The sequence below is a fragment of the Pan paniscus genome, chromosome 6, assembly GCF_029289425.2.
Source record: "Pan paniscus chromosome 6, NHGRI_mPanPan1-v2.0_pri, whole genome shotgun sequence".
Taxonomy (NCBI): Eukaryota; Metazoa; Chordata; class Mammalia; order Primates; family Hominidae; genus Pan; species Pan paniscus.
Genome location: NC_073255.2, coordinates 160,407,682 through 160,428,003, shown reverse-complemented (window position 1 = coordinate 160,428,003; position 20,322 = coordinate 160,407,682). Strand labels below are relative to the sequence as shown.

General features: G+C 36.1%; 1 protein-coding gene across 4 annotated transcripts; it reads left to right on the top strand.

Annotated features, from left to right (window-relative positions):
• Positions 1–1,848: 1,848 nt before the first annotated feature.
• NDUFA5 (NADH:ubiquinone oxidoreductase subunit A5) lies at positions 1,849–18,775 on the top strand. 4 transcript variants are annotated; one of them, XM_034964902.3, is made up of 6 exons: positions 1,895–2,034; positions 2,361–2,405; positions 6,061–6,147; positions 9,219–9,335; positions 14,141–14,206; positions 17,586–18,775. In XM_034964902.3, the coding sequence occupies exons 1-6, from the start codon at positions 2,014–2,016 to the stop codon at positions 17,685–17,687; spliced, it is 438 nt and encodes a 145-aa protein (XP_034820793.1). In that variant the 5' UTR covers positions 1,895–2,013; the 3' UTR covers positions 17,688–18,775. The 4 variants fall into 4 exon arrangements, with proteins under 4 accessions (XP_003815494.1, XP_034820793.1, XP_057158736.1 ...); XM_003815446.5 differs by lacking the exon at positions 6,061–6,147 and having other exon boundaries at positions 1,849–2,034; XM_057302753.2 differs by lacking the exons at positions 6,061–6,147; positions 9,219–9,335.
• Positions 18,776–20,322: the final 1,547 nt, after the last annotated feature.

Below are 20,322 nucleotides of genomic sequence, written 5' to 3'. Positions count from 1 at the left end.
CAATCTTGGCTCACTGCAACCTCTGCCTCCTGAGTTTGAGTGATTCTCCTGTCTCAGCCTCCAGAGTAGCTGAGGTTACAGGCACGCACCACAAGGCCTGGCTAATTTTTGTATTTTTAGTAGAGAGAAGGTTTTGTCATGTTGGCCAGGCTGTCTCAAACCCTTGACCTCAGGTGATCCTCCCGCCTCAGCTTCGCAAAGTGCTGGGATTACAGGCATGAGCCACCAGGCCCAGCCGAAGTTTTCTTTTCTTGTTGATTTCTTTGTCTGGTTGGAATCAGAGTCCACACCCGGCTGAAGTTTTTGTTTCTTGTTGATTTCTTTGTCTGGTTGGAATCAGAGTAACACTTGCCTTATAGAATTAGTTGTTAATTGTTTCCTCCTCTTCTATATTTTGGAATAGTTTCTTAAGTGTTATTCTTTAATTGTTCAGTGGAATTTACCAGCGAAGCCATCTGGACCTGTGCTTTTCCTTCTGGATAGGTTTTTTTTTTCTTGCTAATTCAATTTCTTTAATTATGTTAGATCTAGTCAGATTTTTCTTTATGCCTTCTTGAGTTGATTTAGGTAGTTTGTGTTTTTCTAGGAATCTGGCCATTTTATCTACTTTATCTTTTTTAAGCATAGTTGTTCATAGTATTCCTTCTTATTCCTGTTTATTTCAGCAAGGCTATTAGTGATGGTTCTTTTATTCTTGCTTGTATTAAATCTTCTCTCTTTTTTTTCTTAGTTTCACTAAAGGTTTGCCAATTTTGTTGATCCTTTTAGGGAACCAATTCCTGGTTTCATTGATTTTCTTTATTGATATTCTGTCTCCTTCTTTTCTAATCTTTAATATTTCCTTTCTTCTGTTTGCTTTTGGTTTAGCTTTCATTTTTTCTAGTCTCATGCCTCTAATGAAAGGCCTCATCTCTTCCAACTCATTCTCTTCAACTGTTGCCTAAGTTGTTTGTATATCTGAAACATAAATTTGATGGTGTCACTTAGAAGCTTAAAAGTCTTCTCATTGTTCCCGTTCCTTAAAAAGTAAAATTCAAATTTTGTATAATGGCAAACAACACCTTTCATAATCTTAACCAGTTTACCTTAACAATCAAACCCACCTTTCCAATCACATAAAATCACCTGGAATTTATATATACATTTTTAACCTCTTTTCCTTTGTACTTGTGTTTTCTCAATTTGTTCTTTTCTCCTACTGACTTTTTAGAAAGTCACCCACGCTTTTTAGTTATTTCCTTTTCGCTGGTACCATCACACTTTGCATCAACTTCTTTTAGAACAGTTACCAAATTATTTATTAATACACGCCTTCTTCATTATTCTTTGAATTCCAGGATGTGAAATCCCATTTTAGAAATTATGTCCCAGTAACTGACACATAGTGAGTGGTCAGTGTTTGTGGAGGTAGGAAAAAGTGGTATGGTCTGATATCATTTCATCTGGAAAAAAGATGATGTATTTCAGCCAGTGAAATCGAAAAGAGCGATGGAAAATGACCTCCCACTCCATAGGGCTTTGGTTCGTAAGACACAGAGAATACTGATATCCTTGTGCGAAGAACTAACTTGCTGTTGAGAGATCAATTCAGAGGATGCTCAAGCTCCGTTATCACCTTCATTTTACTAAACTGAGAAAGGAAGGTTGAGGAATGCATCAACGGTTAAGCACAGTGCAGGTTCCTACAGCGACTGGAGTTTTTTGGTAGTTGGGAGTGTTTCCCTCAATCTTTGGGCAAGCCGTCAGCAGTGGCAGGAACAGGAACAGACAGCTGAGAAACCCTTTCTTTCCCCAATCGTCTTCTAGCTTAGCTTTAGGCTTGTATGCCCATCGCGCATGCGTCAATTTTTCTCTTTTAAGATGGGCGGGGCAGAGTCTTTGCTCCTTTGGCGATCCTGAAGGGGTGGAGCTAAGCTGTTTCCAGGGTGACAGAGTGGCGACCTCGGTGGTCGATTGAGCAGGTCTGAGAATTGTTCCCAAAGGGTTGTGCGTCACCGAGTCGTCGGCGCTGTCATGGCGGGTGTGCTGAAGAAGGTGAGACGAATGGAGGTCACTGTTGGAATTTAGACTGTGGGGGTAGACTCAGTCCGATAGCCCTACTTCCCGCGGGTGTTGACCCCTACTGTCGCGGGCTCGGCGGTGCTTTTCGGGGACTCGTTCTGCATGCCTTACCGGGTAGGGCAGGTTAGTGGTTCCGCTCCGAGAGTCAGGAAAAAAGCTCCAAACAAGCGAGACTGAGAGACCAGTAGCTGGCTTTAGACCAGTTTTAGCCGGGGGATTCGTGGTTTTGTATTTCCTTAGCGTGCTGGACGTATGGAAACCGTAGTAAACAGCATGAATCGTGTTTTGTTTTTGAACAGACCACTGGCCTTGTGGGATTGGCTGTGTGCAATACTCCTCACGAGGTATGTACCTTTGTTCTTTCTTCGTTCTTGAATTCCCAAGGAAGACTAAATTCCTGTCACTTTGCTTATTGCAGGGTTAACGGGATACAGATGTTTCAAGCCCTTAATTACAACCCGCGTGAGCTCTTGAGACACGGGCGCTGTCCACCTACTTCGTTGATCCGATGTCACATTTTTATTTATTTTTGCCATGACCTCTTTATTAAGCCAGTTTTCTTGTTGACTGTTTCCTTGACATTTTCATGGCTTCACTTGTGCTTGCTTCTGTCAGCGCCATCTCAAATTTATATCTCCGTTTTCCATCTTTTCTCCTTGCCTTACCGTTTCTGCTTAGGTGCGTTGGATTACATATATTTAGGCTTACTAAAGGTACTGCCCCCTTTTCCTTCTATTAGGTCTTTTCCATCTGTATTCACGAATGTTTTCATCAAAAAAACCCACAAAATTTTTTTATCCTTCTTGTCTCTTCTATAATCACACCATTTCTTTGCTTCACTTTACAGATAACTCAAAAGAGTTATCTCTATTTTCTCCAATTTCTTTCTTATTCACCCTTGAATGCACTCAGTCACCCTTGGCGTTTTTCAAGTTCAGCAATTATCTCCATGCTGCCAAATCCAATGGTCAGCTCATATTTCTCACCTTCATTGACCTAATAGCAGCGTTTTTTGACACATTTGACACTTTTTCCATCACGCTCTTTTCAAGTTCACCAGTTATCTCCATGCTGCCAAATCCAATGGTCAGCTTATGTTTCTCACCTTCATTGACCTAATAGCAGCGTTTTTTTTTTTTTTTTTTTTTGACACATTTGACACTTTTTCCATCATGCGCTTTCTTTACTGGGCTTCAGGGCTCCCCCAGTCTCCTGATTTTTTCCCCCTACTCTTTGACTTTCTCTTTTTCTGGTTATTTCTCTTATGCCCACTTTTAAAATTTGAGTTAGTCAGGATTTAGTTCTTGGACCTTTTCTTTTGGACCTGTACTCTGTCACCAAGAGAGAGCAAATCCAAATAGAGAACGGTTTTAAATACCACCTATACACTGACAACAGATTTCCATGTAAAGCACTGACCTCTTCCTTTATAAAAGTCCTGAATATTTAATTGCTTAGTGGGCATCTCTACTTGAATGTGTCAGACAGGCAACCCAAACTTAACATGTCCAAAATGGGGTTCCTGATCTTCTGCCTAAAACCTGCTCTTCTCTCAGGCTTGCTCATCTCAATTAATGGCAGCTCAATTATTTTGACTCAGGTCAGAAACTTGAAATCATCTTTGATTTCTTCCTTTCTCTTACACTCCACATTTGTTATTTCGGTAAACCCTCTAGGTTCCACCTTCAAAATATATCTTGATTTTGACAACATCTCACTACCTCCTCTGCTACTACCCTCTTCCTCAGTCACCATCATCACTGATGTGGATAATTGCATTCACTTCTTAACTGCCTCTCAATGCTTGTCACAGCCTCCATTTGGTCTTTTTTTCCAGCCAGGCTACTAGAGTTAGTCTGTTAAAATATGAGGTAGGTCAGATCTCTCCTTTCCTTAAAACTAATGGCTTTCCATTTCACTCTAAATAAAGACAAGTTTCTTACTGTGACCCTCTGGTTCACTATTCTACTGATTTATTTTGTTATGTCTCTACTAGAATGTAGGTTTCATGAAGGCAGGGATTTGTAATTGTTTCACTGCTAGAACTCTGTCACATAGTATGTGCTCAGTAAATAGTGTTAGTTGAATGAGTGTCTTGCACTTCCTATGATTTCATAATAACTTTATTGTCATTGATGTAAAGAACTGAACTCATGGTTTTTCCCTTCTAAATATATTTCTTCCTCTGTGGGCTGTATTTTTCTTGATAGTTTCAGATCTTTCTACTCCCTAGGCTGGGAATTTGGACATCATAGTTGGTATTTCTCTTATACTTGTACTCTCATATTCATTCCAATGGTGATTTTTATTTTTATTTTTTTTGCTGATCCTTTTCTATAACAGCTCTCCAGTCTGACTTCTGTTTACTATTTCTATTGTTACTACCATAGTTCAGGTCCTTGTTCTTGTTTAGAGAATTGCAACCACCTCCTTACTGGCCTTTCTGCCTTGTTTCTCCTTCAGTCCTTTTAACTCACTACAATGAAGCTAATTTTCCTAATGTAATCATATGATTTTCCTAAATCTTTTAATTGTCCACAGAATAAAGCCCGAATGCTTTAACTTGGAATGCAGAACCACTTATAATGTGACATTTTCTCCAACTTTATCTCCTATGCATTTCCTTATGTGTCTTGTACAGCAGTATATTCCAAAATCCCCAGTGGATGTCTAAAAACCACATATAGTACCAAACTGTATATATGCTATGTTTTGTTTCATACATACCTATAATAAAGTTTAATTTATGAATTAGGCACAATAAGAGAGAAGCAGGCTGGACGTGCTGGCTCACGCCTGTAATCCCAGCACTTTGGGAGGCTGAGGTGGGTGGATTGCTTTAGCCCAGGAGTTTAAGACCAGCCTGGCCAACATGGCAAAACCCCGTCTCTACAAAAAATGTGGAAATTAGTCAGGTGTGGTGGTGTGCACCTAGTCCCAGCTACTCGGGAGGCAGAGGCAGGAGGATTGCTTGAGCCCCAGAGGTTGAGGCTGCAGTGAGCTGTGATGATGCCATTGCACTCTAGCCTGGGTGATGGAGTGAGACCCTGTCTCAAAAAAGAAAAAAAAAAAAAAAGAGATAACAACTAATAAAATAGAACAATTATAACAATATACTGTAATAAAAGTTATGTGAATGTGGTCTCTTTGTCTCAAAATATCTTACTGTACTGTACCACCCTCTTGTGATGAAGAAAGGATAGAGTGGGATAGTGTGAGATTTCACCACACTACTTTGAATGGCACATAGTTTAAAACTTATAAATTGTTTATTTCTGGAATTTTTCATTTAATATTTTCTGACTGAGGTTGACTATTAGTAACTGAAACCTTGGAAAATGAAACCACGGATGGGTAAAGGGGAGCTACTGTATTCTAACCAAGTGCTGTCCATTAAAAACATAATGTGAGCCTTAAATGTAAGCCATATTTGTATGTAATTTAAAATTTTCTAGGACTAATTTTTTAATGAAGAAAAAGGTAAAATTTAATTATTTTATTTACCCTAACACATCTAAAATATTGCCATTTCAGTATATAATAAAAAAATTAATGGTATTTTATAGTGTTTTTCTTCATACTAAATTTTCCAACTCTGGTATGTATTTATACTTATAACACATCTCAGTTTGGACTAGCCACATATCAAGTGCTCAGTAGTCATATTGAGCTAGCATCTACTGTTTTAGACAGCACAGTTCAAGAAAATAGAACTATATACCACTTCCTTATGTTTGCTGTATTTTCTGCCATTCAGTTCTATGTATTCTGTATGTAATTGCCTTTTCCAATATCTTTAAGTTTCTATGATCTACCATCCCTCTGGGTCTATCTTAGATGCCACCTTTTTGAAATATGAATGCTTCTCTGGTCTCAGCTGAAGTGAATTCTTCTTCTGCTATAGAAAAATAATGCTAATACTTAGTGAAACTTAATGTGTACCAGGTACTGTTCTAAGTTGTATATACCCTATGAGGCAGTATTATTCCCATCTTACAGATGAGGGATGAAGGCACAGAGATGGAAATAACTTGTCCAGTGCACCTAAGGAGTGGAGCCAGTGTAAACTCAAGCAGTTACGTTCTGGTTAGCACACCCTTAACCGTTGCTAAGTATTATAATATCTCTTTGCTCTATGTATTTCCCCATCCCTGCCAAACACACACTTATTTTTTCTTTTTATCATTTTTATTATTTTTCCTCTTCTGTATCTTACCCTGTGATATGGTTTAGCTCTGTCCCCATCCAAATCTCATCTTGAATTGTAGCTCCCATAATCCCCATGTGTCGTGGGAGAGGAACCTGGTGGGAGGTAATTGAATCATGGGGTGGGTTTTTCCCATGCTGTTCTTATGATAGTGAAGAAGTCTTGTGAGATCTGATGGTTTTATAAAGGGCAGGTCCCCTGCACATGCTCTCTTGCTTCCTGCCATGTAAGACAAGCCTTTGCCCCTCTTTCACCTTCTGCCATGATTGTGAGGCCTCTCCAGCCATGTGGAACTGTAAGTTCATTAAACTTCTTTTCCTTTATAAATCACCCAGTCTCAGGTATGTCTCTATTAGCAGCATGAGAACGGATAAGTACACTCGATAGTACCTTAAACATATTGGAGTGTGATCCATGTCCAGTCTGTCTTTATACGCAAACAGTGTGGTATTGTACATGGAAGTACTGAGTATATTTTGTCGCGGGTAGCGACTGTCTGGGGCTGGTGTTGCGTGGTGGTAAAAATAATTTACCAAGACATTTGAGGTAAAGAAAGGCAGATTTATTAGAGAAAGTATGAAAATACATTGCAAGAAAGCTATTGGCAAGTCAGCAAAAGAGGAGCTGAATGCAAGTAGCAAAGGCTTGCTGGGGATCTTAAAGGATGGTGCTTGTGTTGTGGGCTGAAGAGAGCTTTGTGCAGTACTGATAACACCTAGGTTGCAATGAGCTATCAGGCGAGGGTCTGATGATAGCTGGGCACAGGAAGACTGTGAGTTATTTGGGCAGGAGGACTATGTGTCCTGGACCATGAAGAAAGGTGGACTTCTAGCTTATCTGCTTTTTTATTTTTGCTTTACCCTGTTCCCTTATTAGGACTGCACACAATTTTTTTTTTTTTAGTTATACTTTAAGTTCTGGGGTACATGTGCAGAACGTGCAGGTTTGTACATAGGTATACATGTGCCATGGTGGTTTGCCGCACCCATCAACCCGTCATCTACATTAGGTATTTCTCCTAATGCTATCCCTCCCCTGGCCCCCCACCCACTGACAGGCCCCAGTGTGTGATGTTCCCCTCCCTGTGTCCATGTGTTCTCATTGTTCAACTCTCACTTATGAGTGAGAACATGTGATGTTTGGTTTTCTGTTCTTGTGTTAGTTTGCTGAGAATGATGGTTTCCAGCTTCATCCATTTCCCTGCAAAGGATATGAGCTCATCCTTTTTTATGGCTGCATAGTATTCCATGTTGTATATGTGTCGTATTTTCTTTATCCAGTCTATCACTGGGCATTTGGGTTGGTTCCAAGTCTTTGCTATTATGAATAGTGAGGACTGCACACATTTTTTTTTTAATTGAAAAAAAAGGTTGCTCTTTAGGAGAAGGGTTTGTATACTTGTAATTATTGAGACTTACTCCTGGAGTGATCATGTCTTGTTTGTTTCAACTGTTCTGGTTCATACCTGTGTTTTGGCATAATGATTAATAGGTATCTTTTCACTGTTACAAGTGTCCAAGTTTGGATGATAAACTAAGTGTCCACCCTATTGATAACATTTTTTCTTTTATTCTATATTAATAGTCCCCTGTTCTCATCTGTATTTCTCTAGACACTGATACATTTTTGTCAGGAAAGATGAAAATTTAAAACGTGAATTTTAGATCAGATTAAAACTTAATTAAAATGCTATATTAAAAACTAATATGCATTATATATTTAAATTGGAGAGGATCAACTTCTTACTGATGTCTATACTGAAGTTTAAGTTCAGTGTGCTTCAGTACATGCTATGCATTGACTCAATTCTCTTGCTACTTTTTCGGTTGAGCCTTTTATGCAGACTTTATGTCGTAACTCATTCATAATCAGAAGCAAGAACACTGAAGTATTATGACCGTATTTAGTTAAATTTGATCATACAGATGTAATGATTATATGTGTTTATTTCTACAGAAATTCAAATAAGAAAAATTAAAAAAAAAAATTTGCAGTGCTTCGGACCTCACTTTGAAAAATACTGATTCAGGCTGGGTGGGCTCACGCCTGTAATCCCAGCACTTTGGGAGGCCGAGGTGGGTGGATCACCTGAAGTCAGGAGTTTGAGACCATCCTGGCCAACATGGCAAAACCCTGTCTCTACTAAAAATAGAAAAAATAGCCAGGTGTGGTGGTGGGTACCTGTAATCCCAGCTACTTGGGAGGCTGAGGCAGGAGAATCACTTGACCCCAGGAGGTGGAGGTTGTAGTGAGCCAAGATCACGCCATTGTACTCCAGCCTGGGCTATAAGAGCGAAACTCCGTTTCAAAAAAAAAAAAAAGAAAGAAAGAAAAATACTGATTTAGTAAATGACTTGATTTCCAAAAAGGTCATTAGCAATAAGTTGTTTTGTTTCTGACCAGCCTGGCCAACATGGCAAAACCCCGTCTCTACCAAAAATTAGCCAGGCGTGGTGGCGGCCACCTGTAATCCTAGCTACTGTGGAGGCAGAGGCAGGAGAATCGCTTGAACCTGGGAGGTGGAGGTTGCAATGAGCCAAGATCATGCCATTGTACTCCAGCCTGGGCAACAAGTGAAACTTCGTCTCAAAAGAAAGGAAGAAAGAAAAATACTGGTTTGGTAAATGATTCGATTTCCCAAAAGGTCCTTAGCAATAAGTTAATTTTGTTTCTACTTGTTATCGTACCTTTGACTTATCTAGAACTTGTTATACACAGAAAATACAGAATGTTCCCATGTTTATATACAGGTTTTTCCTAAGTTATAAAGGGTGTAGATAGGGCACAGACATAAAGAAGTCAGAGCAAAGAAGAGTTAAATTAAAAAAAAAAAGCAAAAAAAAAAAAAAAACAGATGTGAGTTTTGTTTGTTTTGTCTTTGAGACGAGTGTTCCATTAAGTCTTTGGTAATATTTTAACCTATGGAAATTTGTATGGTTTGTCTTTTCAGAGGCTAAGAATATTGTACACAAAGATTCTTGATGTTCTTGAGGAAATCCCTAAAAATGCAGCATATAGAAAGTATACAGAACAGATTACAAATGAGAAGCTGGCTATGGTTAAAGCGGTAAGTAGCTAAGTCAGTTTTGTTGTCTTGGATTTGTGGTATCCAGTGTAACATTTAACCAAAAACGTTTAGTTCCTTATTTTTTATATATTCGACACACTTTTCTTCTATTCTCCTTCCTTGAATGCTCTTTTCCCATCATTCCTCCCTTTTATTCAGCAAACTCTTGTTTATTGAGTGTTTTCTATATGCAGGCCTCTGTTACATACTGGAGTTTGAGACTAGGATCAGATCCTTCCTTGAAGTAACATTGTAGCTGTTCCTTTTACCTCTCTTCACTATTTAGTCCTTTATTGATCTTTTGCTTTTTATCTTGGATATATCAATCTTGATCTCCTTTTTCTAATCTTAGAGAACAATAAAAGCAAAACAAAAAAGGGCATTTTTTTTCAAAGAAACCTGTCAAAAAGACTAGACTGTTATTAAGTAGCAGTTAATAAAAGTCTAGACTGCTGATTCATACCAAACTATATTGCACTATTGTTAAATTTTCACACTAGCAATCATTAAATGGACTTTATGTAATTATCTAAAATAGTGCTTAGAAACTCTGAAGGTAATTTATATACATGCATAAGTGATCCTAGTCACATATATTTCTTTTTATTAGATTACCAGACTATATAGTTCAAAGAGAATTCCTATCTTTCGTTAGGTATGCAACAAAACAATGCAGTTTGTATTATATCGTATTTTGTATTGTATTATATGATGGGTCTCACTCTGTTACCCAGTCTAGAGTGCAGTGGCACAATCACAGCTCACTGCAGCCTTGACCTGCCAGTCTCAAGCAATCCTTCTACCTCAGCCTCCCAAGTAGCTGGGACCACAGGCACTCACCATCATGCCCAGCTAATTTTTAAAATTTTTTGTAGAGGCAGAGTTTCACTGTGTTGCCCTAGCTGATCTCAAGCTCCTGGCTTCAAGTGACCTTCCTGCCTTAGCCTTCCAAAGTGCTGGGATCACAGGCATGAGCTACCTGCACCCGGTGCCTCACCTATTTTATCATCATCTTTCAAATAGCCTCAAATGTTTTTAGCTTGTTCCTATCTTAAAAATAAAAAAAACTGTATGCTTGTATTTTCCTTTACTTATTGTCCTATTTTTGTTTTCTCCCATAGCCAGTTTCAACCAAAGAAGAGTTTACTCTCATACTTCTTTACTTACTGGTTCCAAAATCCTTTTCTCTGCTATTTAAACTGCCTTATAACTAATTGATCTGTTTGTATTTCCATTATACTTCATTACATGCTCCACCATACAGCCAATAATAGACTGATTTTTTTTTCAATATGTAAATCTTGTGATGGTACAGTTGTCCCTTGGTATCCATGAGGGATTGGTTCCAGGATTCCCATGGATGCCAAAATACAAGGATGCTCAAGTCCCTTATATAAAATGGCATAGTATTTGCATATAACCTATGCACATCCTCTTGTATACTTTAAATCATCTCTAGGTTACTTATAATACTACAATGTAATGCTGTGTAAGTAGTTATACTGCATTTTAAAAATTGCTGTATTGTTATTTTTATTGTGTTTTTTGAATATTTTCCATCTGTGGTTGGTTGAATCCATTCTTAGTTGAATCCACAGATGCAGATCCTGAGGGCCAACTGTACTGTCTTGCTTAAAATCTTACTGTGGTTTTCTGTTCAGTGTTTCTCAAAGGCTGAGTTTAAGGATTTATGTTGAGCTGGTTGTATGAAGCTTACTTAGCTACCTTTATCTGCATGATTTTGATGTGTGGCCATGTTTGGGAACCACTGGCCTAACAGGGTAAAAACATGGTATAGAAGGCCTTCTAAGTTCTGGCTCTTGGTTATTTTCTCAATCTGATCCTGTTGCTTCCTGTTTTATACTCTATACTTAAGCAGTACCAAACTGCTGGCAGTTCTGTGGATTCCTTGCATTTTTATTTTTGTGTTCATTTGTATTTTCTCATTTCCTGGAATGCCTTTACGTTGTTTGGTAGTTCTTACTTTTTCTTCATAAATCATCGCTTCTTCTGTGAAACCTTTTCTTACTTTCTTAAGTAGAGTTTGACAACTTTGTTACCTCCTTTCCATTGTACCTTCATGCTGTATTATGTCTCCACCAGCCATAAGCTACTTGTTAATGATATTGGATTCAACTTTGTATCCTTAGACTCTAGCATGGTACCTGGAACATAAGGTTCCTTAGAAATGTGTCTTTATCCCAAAGGCTAGATATAACCCCAAACACTTAACAGTTGTATCTCTGATTCCTGTTTTTGGTAAAATTATCACAGATTTTTAACCCTGCATACAGCTACACACAAAATCTTTAGTGAATATTGCCATTATTATAAAATATCTATTTACTAAGCCTAAGGTGGAAATAAAAGTAACTTTTTTTTTCAGATTATTACTAGGGAGATAGTACTATTTTGGTGAAAAGCGTTGTTTGTGTCCCTGTCCAAGATTTTCATCTTAGTTCTAATACTTATTTGTGGAGTGACTTGGCATATTGCTAGTTTTCTCTGTCTCAATTTCATCATCTATAACGTGGGTATAATAATACCCACCTCGAACACTTTTTGTTAGAACCGAATGAGGTAATGCATGTAAAAGCTTAACATAGTCCCAAGTATATAGTGAGCATTCAGTACATGGTACCTTATCAAGTTTAATGGCATTATGCCATTGGTGACTAAAAATCACATTATTCACTATCGGTAAGACAAATTTTGAACTGTTCACCTAACACAGGCTTTTTCTGAAATGAAAGTGTCGTTGAACTTTCCTTGCCTTCTTTACCTTCACTCTCCTGAGTCTCTTATAACAGTGACCAGCTTCCCTGTTTTGTTTTTGATTTTTGGTCTCTCATATGAGTTAATTCCCTGTTAAATAATCTGTCTTAAACATGCTTATTACTTTTTCCCCTTTTCTCCCCCTTTCAGCTGTTTTTTATGTATTCACTTCTTTAACCAAGAAACATTTATTGAATGCCATGTATGGTTCTAAGCATGGAAACTTGTGCCTAGTTGGCACAAAACAGATAAAAATCCTTTCCTTCTTGGAGATTACATGTTAGTGATGGGAGACCAAAAGAAAAAAAAAAAGTAAAAACTGAGTAAAGAAGTACATAGTGTGTTAGAAAATAGTAAGTGCAGTGAAGGAAAATAAAACAAGGAAAATGTGTGCCATGGTGGGGATAGGGGATGTTACACTATGTATTAATTTCGTATGGCTGCTGTAATATTCCCACAAACTTGGTGGCTTAAAACAATGTAAGTTTATTTTATTAGATTTCTGGAGGCCAGAAGTTGGAAATCAACATCAGGGACCCAAATCAAGGTGGTGTTGTCAGGGCTGTGCTTCCTTTGGAGGATATTGGGTAGAATCTGTTCTTGTCTCTTTCAGCTTCTGGTGGCTTTTGGCATTTATTGGCTTGTGGTCTCATCACTGCAATTTCTGCCTTTGTGGTTACATTACCTTTTCCTTTTCTGTGTGTAATATCCCTCTGCCTCTCTCTTATAGGGACACTTATAATTGCAGTTAGGGACTATATGGATAATTCAGGAAAATCTCCCCATGTCAGCATCCTTAACTTGATCATATATGTGAAGTCTTTGCTGTATAAAGTAACACTCACAGTTTCTAGAAATTAATACATGTATATCTTTTGTGGTATTTTTCAGCCTATCATAATGCAAATTATCAGTAGTTAATCAATAAGAAGGTGTTATTTGAGCAAAGATTTGAAAGGTGGTGAAGAAACAAGTGATGCAGATACCCTGGGCCATCCAGCAAGATACCCTGAGGCAGTAACATATCACGTCTTGTGTTGAAAAGCAAAATGTATTATTTTCTCCCTCTTTATTCCATTTATTGGCCAGAAAAACACCCTGAAAAGACAAAGCCTTATTTACATATGTGGGTATATTTACAGAGCACGATTTCTGGCTCAAAAAGCTCAGTTTACTAGAAAATAACTAAATGTCATTGAATGTTCTAGGTACTATATTTATTAACATTTTGTTCTTAAAAACTTCTATTAAATAATTATATACATTACAAATGTGTAGAAAAAAAGGACTTTTCCAGAACAACAAAACCCTTGCCTCTTCCCCTTCAATTTACTACTTGTAAAGTTAATCTCTATTTGGACTTCTTTTTGCCTGTTTTTGAATTTTATATAAATGAAATCATTAGTATGTACTGTCTTATACATACTGTACTCTGGCTTGTGCTTAATACTGTGGATAAGAGAATCACCTATATTGTTGCATACAGTTTATTCATTTTCATTGCTGTGAAGTATTATATCCAAATATTATAATTAATTGATCCATTCTATTACAGATGATCATTTGGGTTATTTCTAGTTTGGGGCTATAATTTGTGCTGCTGTGAATATTCTCAAACATGTTTTTTAAAAAATATATTATGCATTTCTGTTTGGCATTATGCCTAGAAGTGTAATTTCTGGGTCATAGAGTAGCGTTTATTTCTAATTCTAATGCTCTCAGAGGAAATACAGGAAATATTAAGAAAGCAAAGTCATATTTTAAAATCTGTTTTAGGAAGACTGAATTTGACATTGTATTTCTGTCCCTTGATCAGCATGTCAATAAACATTTAGCACTTTTCAATATTAAGACAGAAAAGCAATGAAATAGCAGAGGTGAAATGAATTTTCACCAAATATTTAGTAAAAAGAGTATGATGAAAGAAAAGTTGTATTTTTAAGTGTTTTTATATAGGAATTTTAAAATATAGGATATTGAAACATTCAGTTAGTATGCTTCTTTAATTTTTTTTCTCCCTGAAATTATAGGAACCAGATGTTAAAAAATTAGAAGACCAACTTCAAGGCGGTCAATTAGAAGAGGTGATTCTTCAGGTAAAGAAAAAGTTGACTATTTAGGTGTTTGGTTTCATAGAGACACACAACTGACGTTCTAGAATGAAAGGAAAACTAAATTTCCTTGTTTATGTCAACTCGTCAAATATGTAAGACTAATCACATACAGAAAATGTGGTGCTTCTCATGTGTATGTTGATTATAGTATTTATTGTTGATTATAGCATGAATTTATGAGACTTCTGTTAGAAGCCTGGAGTTTGACACTCTTTTAATTTAATTAGCATGTTCTCCTTGGCCTAACCTTAGTTTAAATTGGTAGCACAATATTACTGTTGTTTTAATAGTTGTATCTTATTTTAAGAGTGTGGCACATTTTTATTAGGGAAAAATACAGACATTTTGAATTATAAAATTAAAATGTACTTTTATTTTTATTTTTGGTTCTTGAGCATTTGAGCAAGTTAAAAAACAATTGCATAGTATATTTGAGAGCTTAATTCTACATTATTTCCCAAATACTAACCCTGACAAATAATATTGAGTAGTAAAATGTAAGCATGATTATGAAGAGACTGAGATTAGAAAAATTATTAACATTATTAATTACATTTAGAATATTTAAATCTTAAATTATTCTATTGGGAAATTTTCTTCTCCTCTCACTATACCTGCTGCTTATACAAGAGAACAAACACCACAGTTTAGTTTTATTTAATCTGAATTTTAATTCTTTTCCTTTGGTCATAGTTAGGTTATAGAAATAGATAGGTTACTGATGTAAATAGGCTGGAAATATACTATTTTGAGTATTCCGTAGTTGGTTTTTTAAAGCATCTATGGGAAAATAATGATACCTCTTTTTTTTTTTTTTTTTAAGATTTGCATCTTTTTTCTCCAATTGCTAGTAAGGTTAAACTTTAAAAATATGTTATTATATTTTATAAATTATGTCATTAATATTTTTACTGTGTCATTTAGTCTGTGTTATTTATACATATGAGTGTCTTTTTATAATAAAAGATATTAACCTTAAACTTTTCTGACATTGTCTGCACATACTTTTTCTAGCCTGCTTTTGCCTCTCAAATGGGGTTTTTCCCCCATATGTAGAGGTTTTCTTTTTTTTTTTTTTTTTTGAGATGGAGTTTTGCTCTTGTTGCCCAGGCTGGAGTGCAGTGGCATGATCTCGGCTCACCACAACCTCCAGCTCCCGGGTTCAAGCAATTCTCCTGCCTCAGCCTCCTGAGTAGCTAGGATTACAGGCATGTGCCACCACATCCAGCTAATTTTGTATTTTTAGTAGAGACAGGGTTTCTCCATTTTGGTCAGGCTGGTCTTGAACTCCTGACCTCAGGTGATCTGCCTGCCTCGGCCTCCCAAAGTGCTGGGATTACAGGCGTGAGCCACCCTGCCCAGCTCAAATTTTTTTTATTTGGTGAAATTTTGTTGTTCCACACCCCTACAACCCTCATATTATAGGTTTAGAATGTCTTCATCTTATAAGTGTCTGATAAATATTCAATTGTTTCATTTAATTTTTATTTTGTTGCATCTTTTTTCAAATATAACCCTTTCTAATGTTTTCTTACTGTTGATTGAAGGACAGATAAAAGGAAGTATTGGATAATATTGGAGATTAGGGAGGTATATCACCAACAGACATGATATACCAAATCAAAAGAATTGTTAGATGGCTCTGGAAAAAGAGGAATATAGCATTCAGACAGCTTTCTATGAATGTAGACTGTTTCAGTTATTCAAAGGCCTGTTTACCTGGCCTTTATATTCGTCAGGTTGGCTGTGGTACTAGATACAGTGTTATGGGAACTTGCCGCAAACCTTATACTGTTGTCCTATACCTATTTCTCTTTTCTGTACCACCTGATTTCACTTTGATCATGACTTTATTTAGTTGATACATTAATTTTTCATGGAATTAAGTTTTAAGGCATATTAAGTATTTTTAAGTCAGCTGTGCAGTTCCCCATGTTTTCATGGTCAGTATTAAGGGTAAATTAATTTTAGTATTTTTTAAACTCAGTATATGTAGTATATTATTTAAATATAATCATAAAAATATTGAGATATTTTACGTTCTTTTTTATATGAAGTCATCAAAATCTGGTATGTATTTTACACTTTGCAGCACATCTGAATTTGGACTAGCTGCATTTCAAGTCCCCAGTAGCCATGTATGGGTAGTGGCTAACATATTAGACAGTCCCATTTCTAGATGGATGGTATGATGGTGTGTCAGAAAGGAGGAAATAGGCATCAGGGGCCAGGTGCAGCTGGGTCCAGGTTCCTGAGATAGGGCTGATTCTCAAGGATGAATGAGGCCTAGGTGACCTCCTCATGCCCTATAATGGCTGGGGGAGATTGAGAAAGCATTGGATGTTCATGAGACCCAGGGCAACCTTAGGAAATATTTTATCAGTATTTAAATTATTTTATCCTTTTGGCATTAGTAATACCTCTACCCCTGATTTCCATTCATCTGCTCTTTAACTCATTGTTTTTTATAGTTGCTTGTAAACATAGATTGACTTTTGGGACCGCTGTCATAGATGGGGTATTATCTTTTAACTGTGTAATAATAATTACCTTTAATATAATCTGAGCGCTTATTCTGTGTTTGAATTTCTTTTCTAACATCCTGACAGGTGTTTAATAGTATTCATCTTATAAGTTGGCTAGAGTTGTCATAAATATTGTTTGTTGTAGAAAAAATATGAAATAAAAAGCTACCTAAAATGTGTGTGTTAAATATAAGTTGTGTTTGAAAGGAAAAATTAAATGAAACATAATTTGATTAAGGAATTTATTCAGTTAGTAAATATTAATTATACATGTATTGTGTTCTACATTCCATAGATCACTGTTTTATAAACTCTGGGTCTCAAGTGACTGTGGGTCATGGAATCAGTTAGTTGGATAGTGATTAGCTTAAAAAAACACAATAGAAAAAAGAATATATCACTGCCAGTAAAGATAATAATTTAAAAAGTTTTAGTTATATGTTTGTATTGTGGAACTCAAAATAAAACATATTTTCTTACTGTAGGCCATGGTAAAATAAAGTTTGAAAGCCACTGACATAGATGAAAAGACATACTTCTGATTCTCAAAAAACTTGTGAAATATTATTAAGATAAAAAACCTCACCAGCTAAACTTTTAAACACTATAGCCTATTTCAATCAAATAGAAGATAACAAAAGATATCCTTTCTTACTCCTGATTATGTAGATGTGAGAATTAAGGTAATTTAATTACTTAATATTCAACATTTGATGGTGGAATAGATTATGAGATATTAAATGAAAGTAGTAACTAATAGTTAAATTTCAGTTGTTCTGATAAATATCTGTTGAAGAGTAAAATCCAATGATCTTTTAAAAAATTTGTATTAACAGGCTGAACATGAACTAAATCTGGCAAGAAAAATGAGGGAATGGAAACTATGGGAGCCATTAGTGGAAGAGCCTCCTGCCGATCAGTGGAAATGGCCAATATAATTATTAAGTGACTTTGGTGTGTTCATGGGAAACTGATGTAATTAAATATTCTGTTATATTAAGAGCGTGTTCTCATTACTGACATTTTGTAATCAAGAAAAGTGATATAGAAAATATGTAGGAGACTTAAAATTGGTGATTATGGTAATATGGTCATGTGAATCCATTTTTGATTTATAAAGTACTCACACAAGTTGTTTCAAAGATGATATTTCTGTGAACAGAGAGGCCATGGGAAGATTTGAAAATTATTAAAGAAAAATTCCTACAGATCTTCAATGCAGAGACCATAATCAAAAAGTAAACTTTCTTTAGTAGTATGTTCAATACATCATTTAATTTTTTAAGTTATCCTGAAGAAGAAAAGGTCCTTAATTATTATAGTCTAAACAAATTTATAGATTACTGTTTGAAGTAAATAATACGAGTGAATATTTTCAAATGTGATAAAATAGCACAAGTGGCTGGTGATAAAATTTGAAATTATGGTTAACCTCAGCTGTGATCTTATGTATGTAAAGTGAAATTTAAATAGATAATTATAGGTTGATTACAAAATCCATAGTGTCATTTTATTTTAGTCATTATTGAATTATACCATTTACTCTGTTTTGTTATAGTCTTAATTTTATTATATTTTGTTGTTACTGTATTATATTTGAAAACCTTCAAATTAGAATACATTGTACAGTTAAAGAAATTGACTTGGTACTTAAAAGAAAGATTTCCCATTGCATACAGGTTATTGGAGAAATTTTCCTTTTGTTGCATTTGTGGAAGTTAGTTTTCTGGCCCGTGGCCTTTAATTTTCTTAATCAACCTAATTACATCAGGATAGAGGTAGAGTTTCTGTAAAAGAAGAGACATTAAGAGTTCCTGAAATTTATATCTGGCATACGGATAGGCTTATATTCAAAACATCTTAGTCATACGACCATAAATTAAAAGTGGAGTCACTAAATAGTTTGCAGTACGTTTCTAATATAAGTGTAGGTGGGTATCAAAACAAGACAAATGCTGTTCAGGGAAAGAAGTTGGCAAGCTTAAGGTTAAACAAAAATAAAATTACATGTGTTTTCGCCTTCCTAGCTCCCTGTCATTTCTAAATACTTGGTTAAATTTAACGTGGTATCTCTTTCCTTCATAGATAGTACTATACTCTTGTGGGGTTTTGTGTATACGTGTGTGTGTGTGTGTGTGTGTGTGTGCGCGTGTGCGTGCGTGTGTGTGTGCGTGCGCGCGCATGCGCACATTTGCTCAGAATGAGAAAAAAATGGTATTTTTCCTTCTTTCCAGTATATTTCTCCCCTCATAGAGCTGTAACATGAATACTAAATAAATATTAAATAAGGTGGATTCTTAGAGGTTAGAGTGCAAGAAGGCTCCTTCTGGTGGGGAAGTGTTAGAGGGGGAGTTAGAAGCCCAGGGTTTCTCATTCTCATGGTTCTAGTGTTGTTAACTCAATGACTACATTGAGGCAAGTTTGGCCTGTTTCTCAGAATGGCCTATTTCTAATGCTGCAAAAGAAATAGAATATGATTTATAACAACATTTTCAGTTCTAAACATTTCTTGAATATATAATATATTTATTAAAACATGATGCTGAAGTGTGTTTGCATGGGTACTTTCAAGGTAATTTTCTAGCCAACCATTATTTTTCAGGTCCTTTGGACAACACAGAAACAAAGATGGCTTGCTGTGTTTTTGTCATATTTTCAGTCCCGTATCTGCCATGATTCTTGGGCATCTTTTATGTTTCACCAACAGTGTTACTGAACTTTTTTGCTAAAAGGGGACCTTACTGGTGTTTGCATTAGAAATGCTAGTTGCAGAATAATAGTCATTGTAAAAATAATATTATAACAATAATAGCTAATGTTTGTTGAGACTTTAATATGAATGTCAGGCACTATCATAAGTACCTGACTAATTTCACTCATTAAACCTGCACTACAACCCTAAGAGTGATACTACAAATTATCTTCATTTTCCAGATAAGAAACCAGAACCCTACGTGAGTAGTTTTCCCCTGCAATTATGCAACTTGGGGCCTTGGGGACACTGAAACCAAGAGATGATTTAATAACAAATCCAAGGTCACATAGCTAGTAAGATGTGAAGCTGAAGTTTGAACCCAGGCAGTCTGGTTCTAGAACTGATGCTCCTGTTATATTATTATTTATGAATATGCTTGGGATGTTGTGACTTCTTCCTGTGCTGTATGGGCTGTACCAAATGAAACTAGATCCTGCTCTCTTTACCTTTTCTGTCAAAATTATCTGTAAAGAACAAATATGAGCAGAAGTAGTAAACGATTTCATTTTCTGTAAAGAGCTGCATATACGTTATAGGCAGATTATGTTAATGGGATAGGTATCTAAAAGGTATTGCAATTTGGTCATTGGTTCTTTCTCCTGTCTCAATTGCTCACAGAACTTTACACCTGATCGTTTTTACTCCTTCAGTCTTTTCCCAGTTGCTTCCTACAAACATCCAGGTTAAGTCTCCTGATCACTTTGCAAATGATTCTTTTATTCAGAGATCTTCAGTGTTTTGAGTGGCTACTAAACTAATTTTAATAATTTTCAGAATGGCCTATTTCAGTTCTCCCATGGGTTTCATTCTAGTTAATC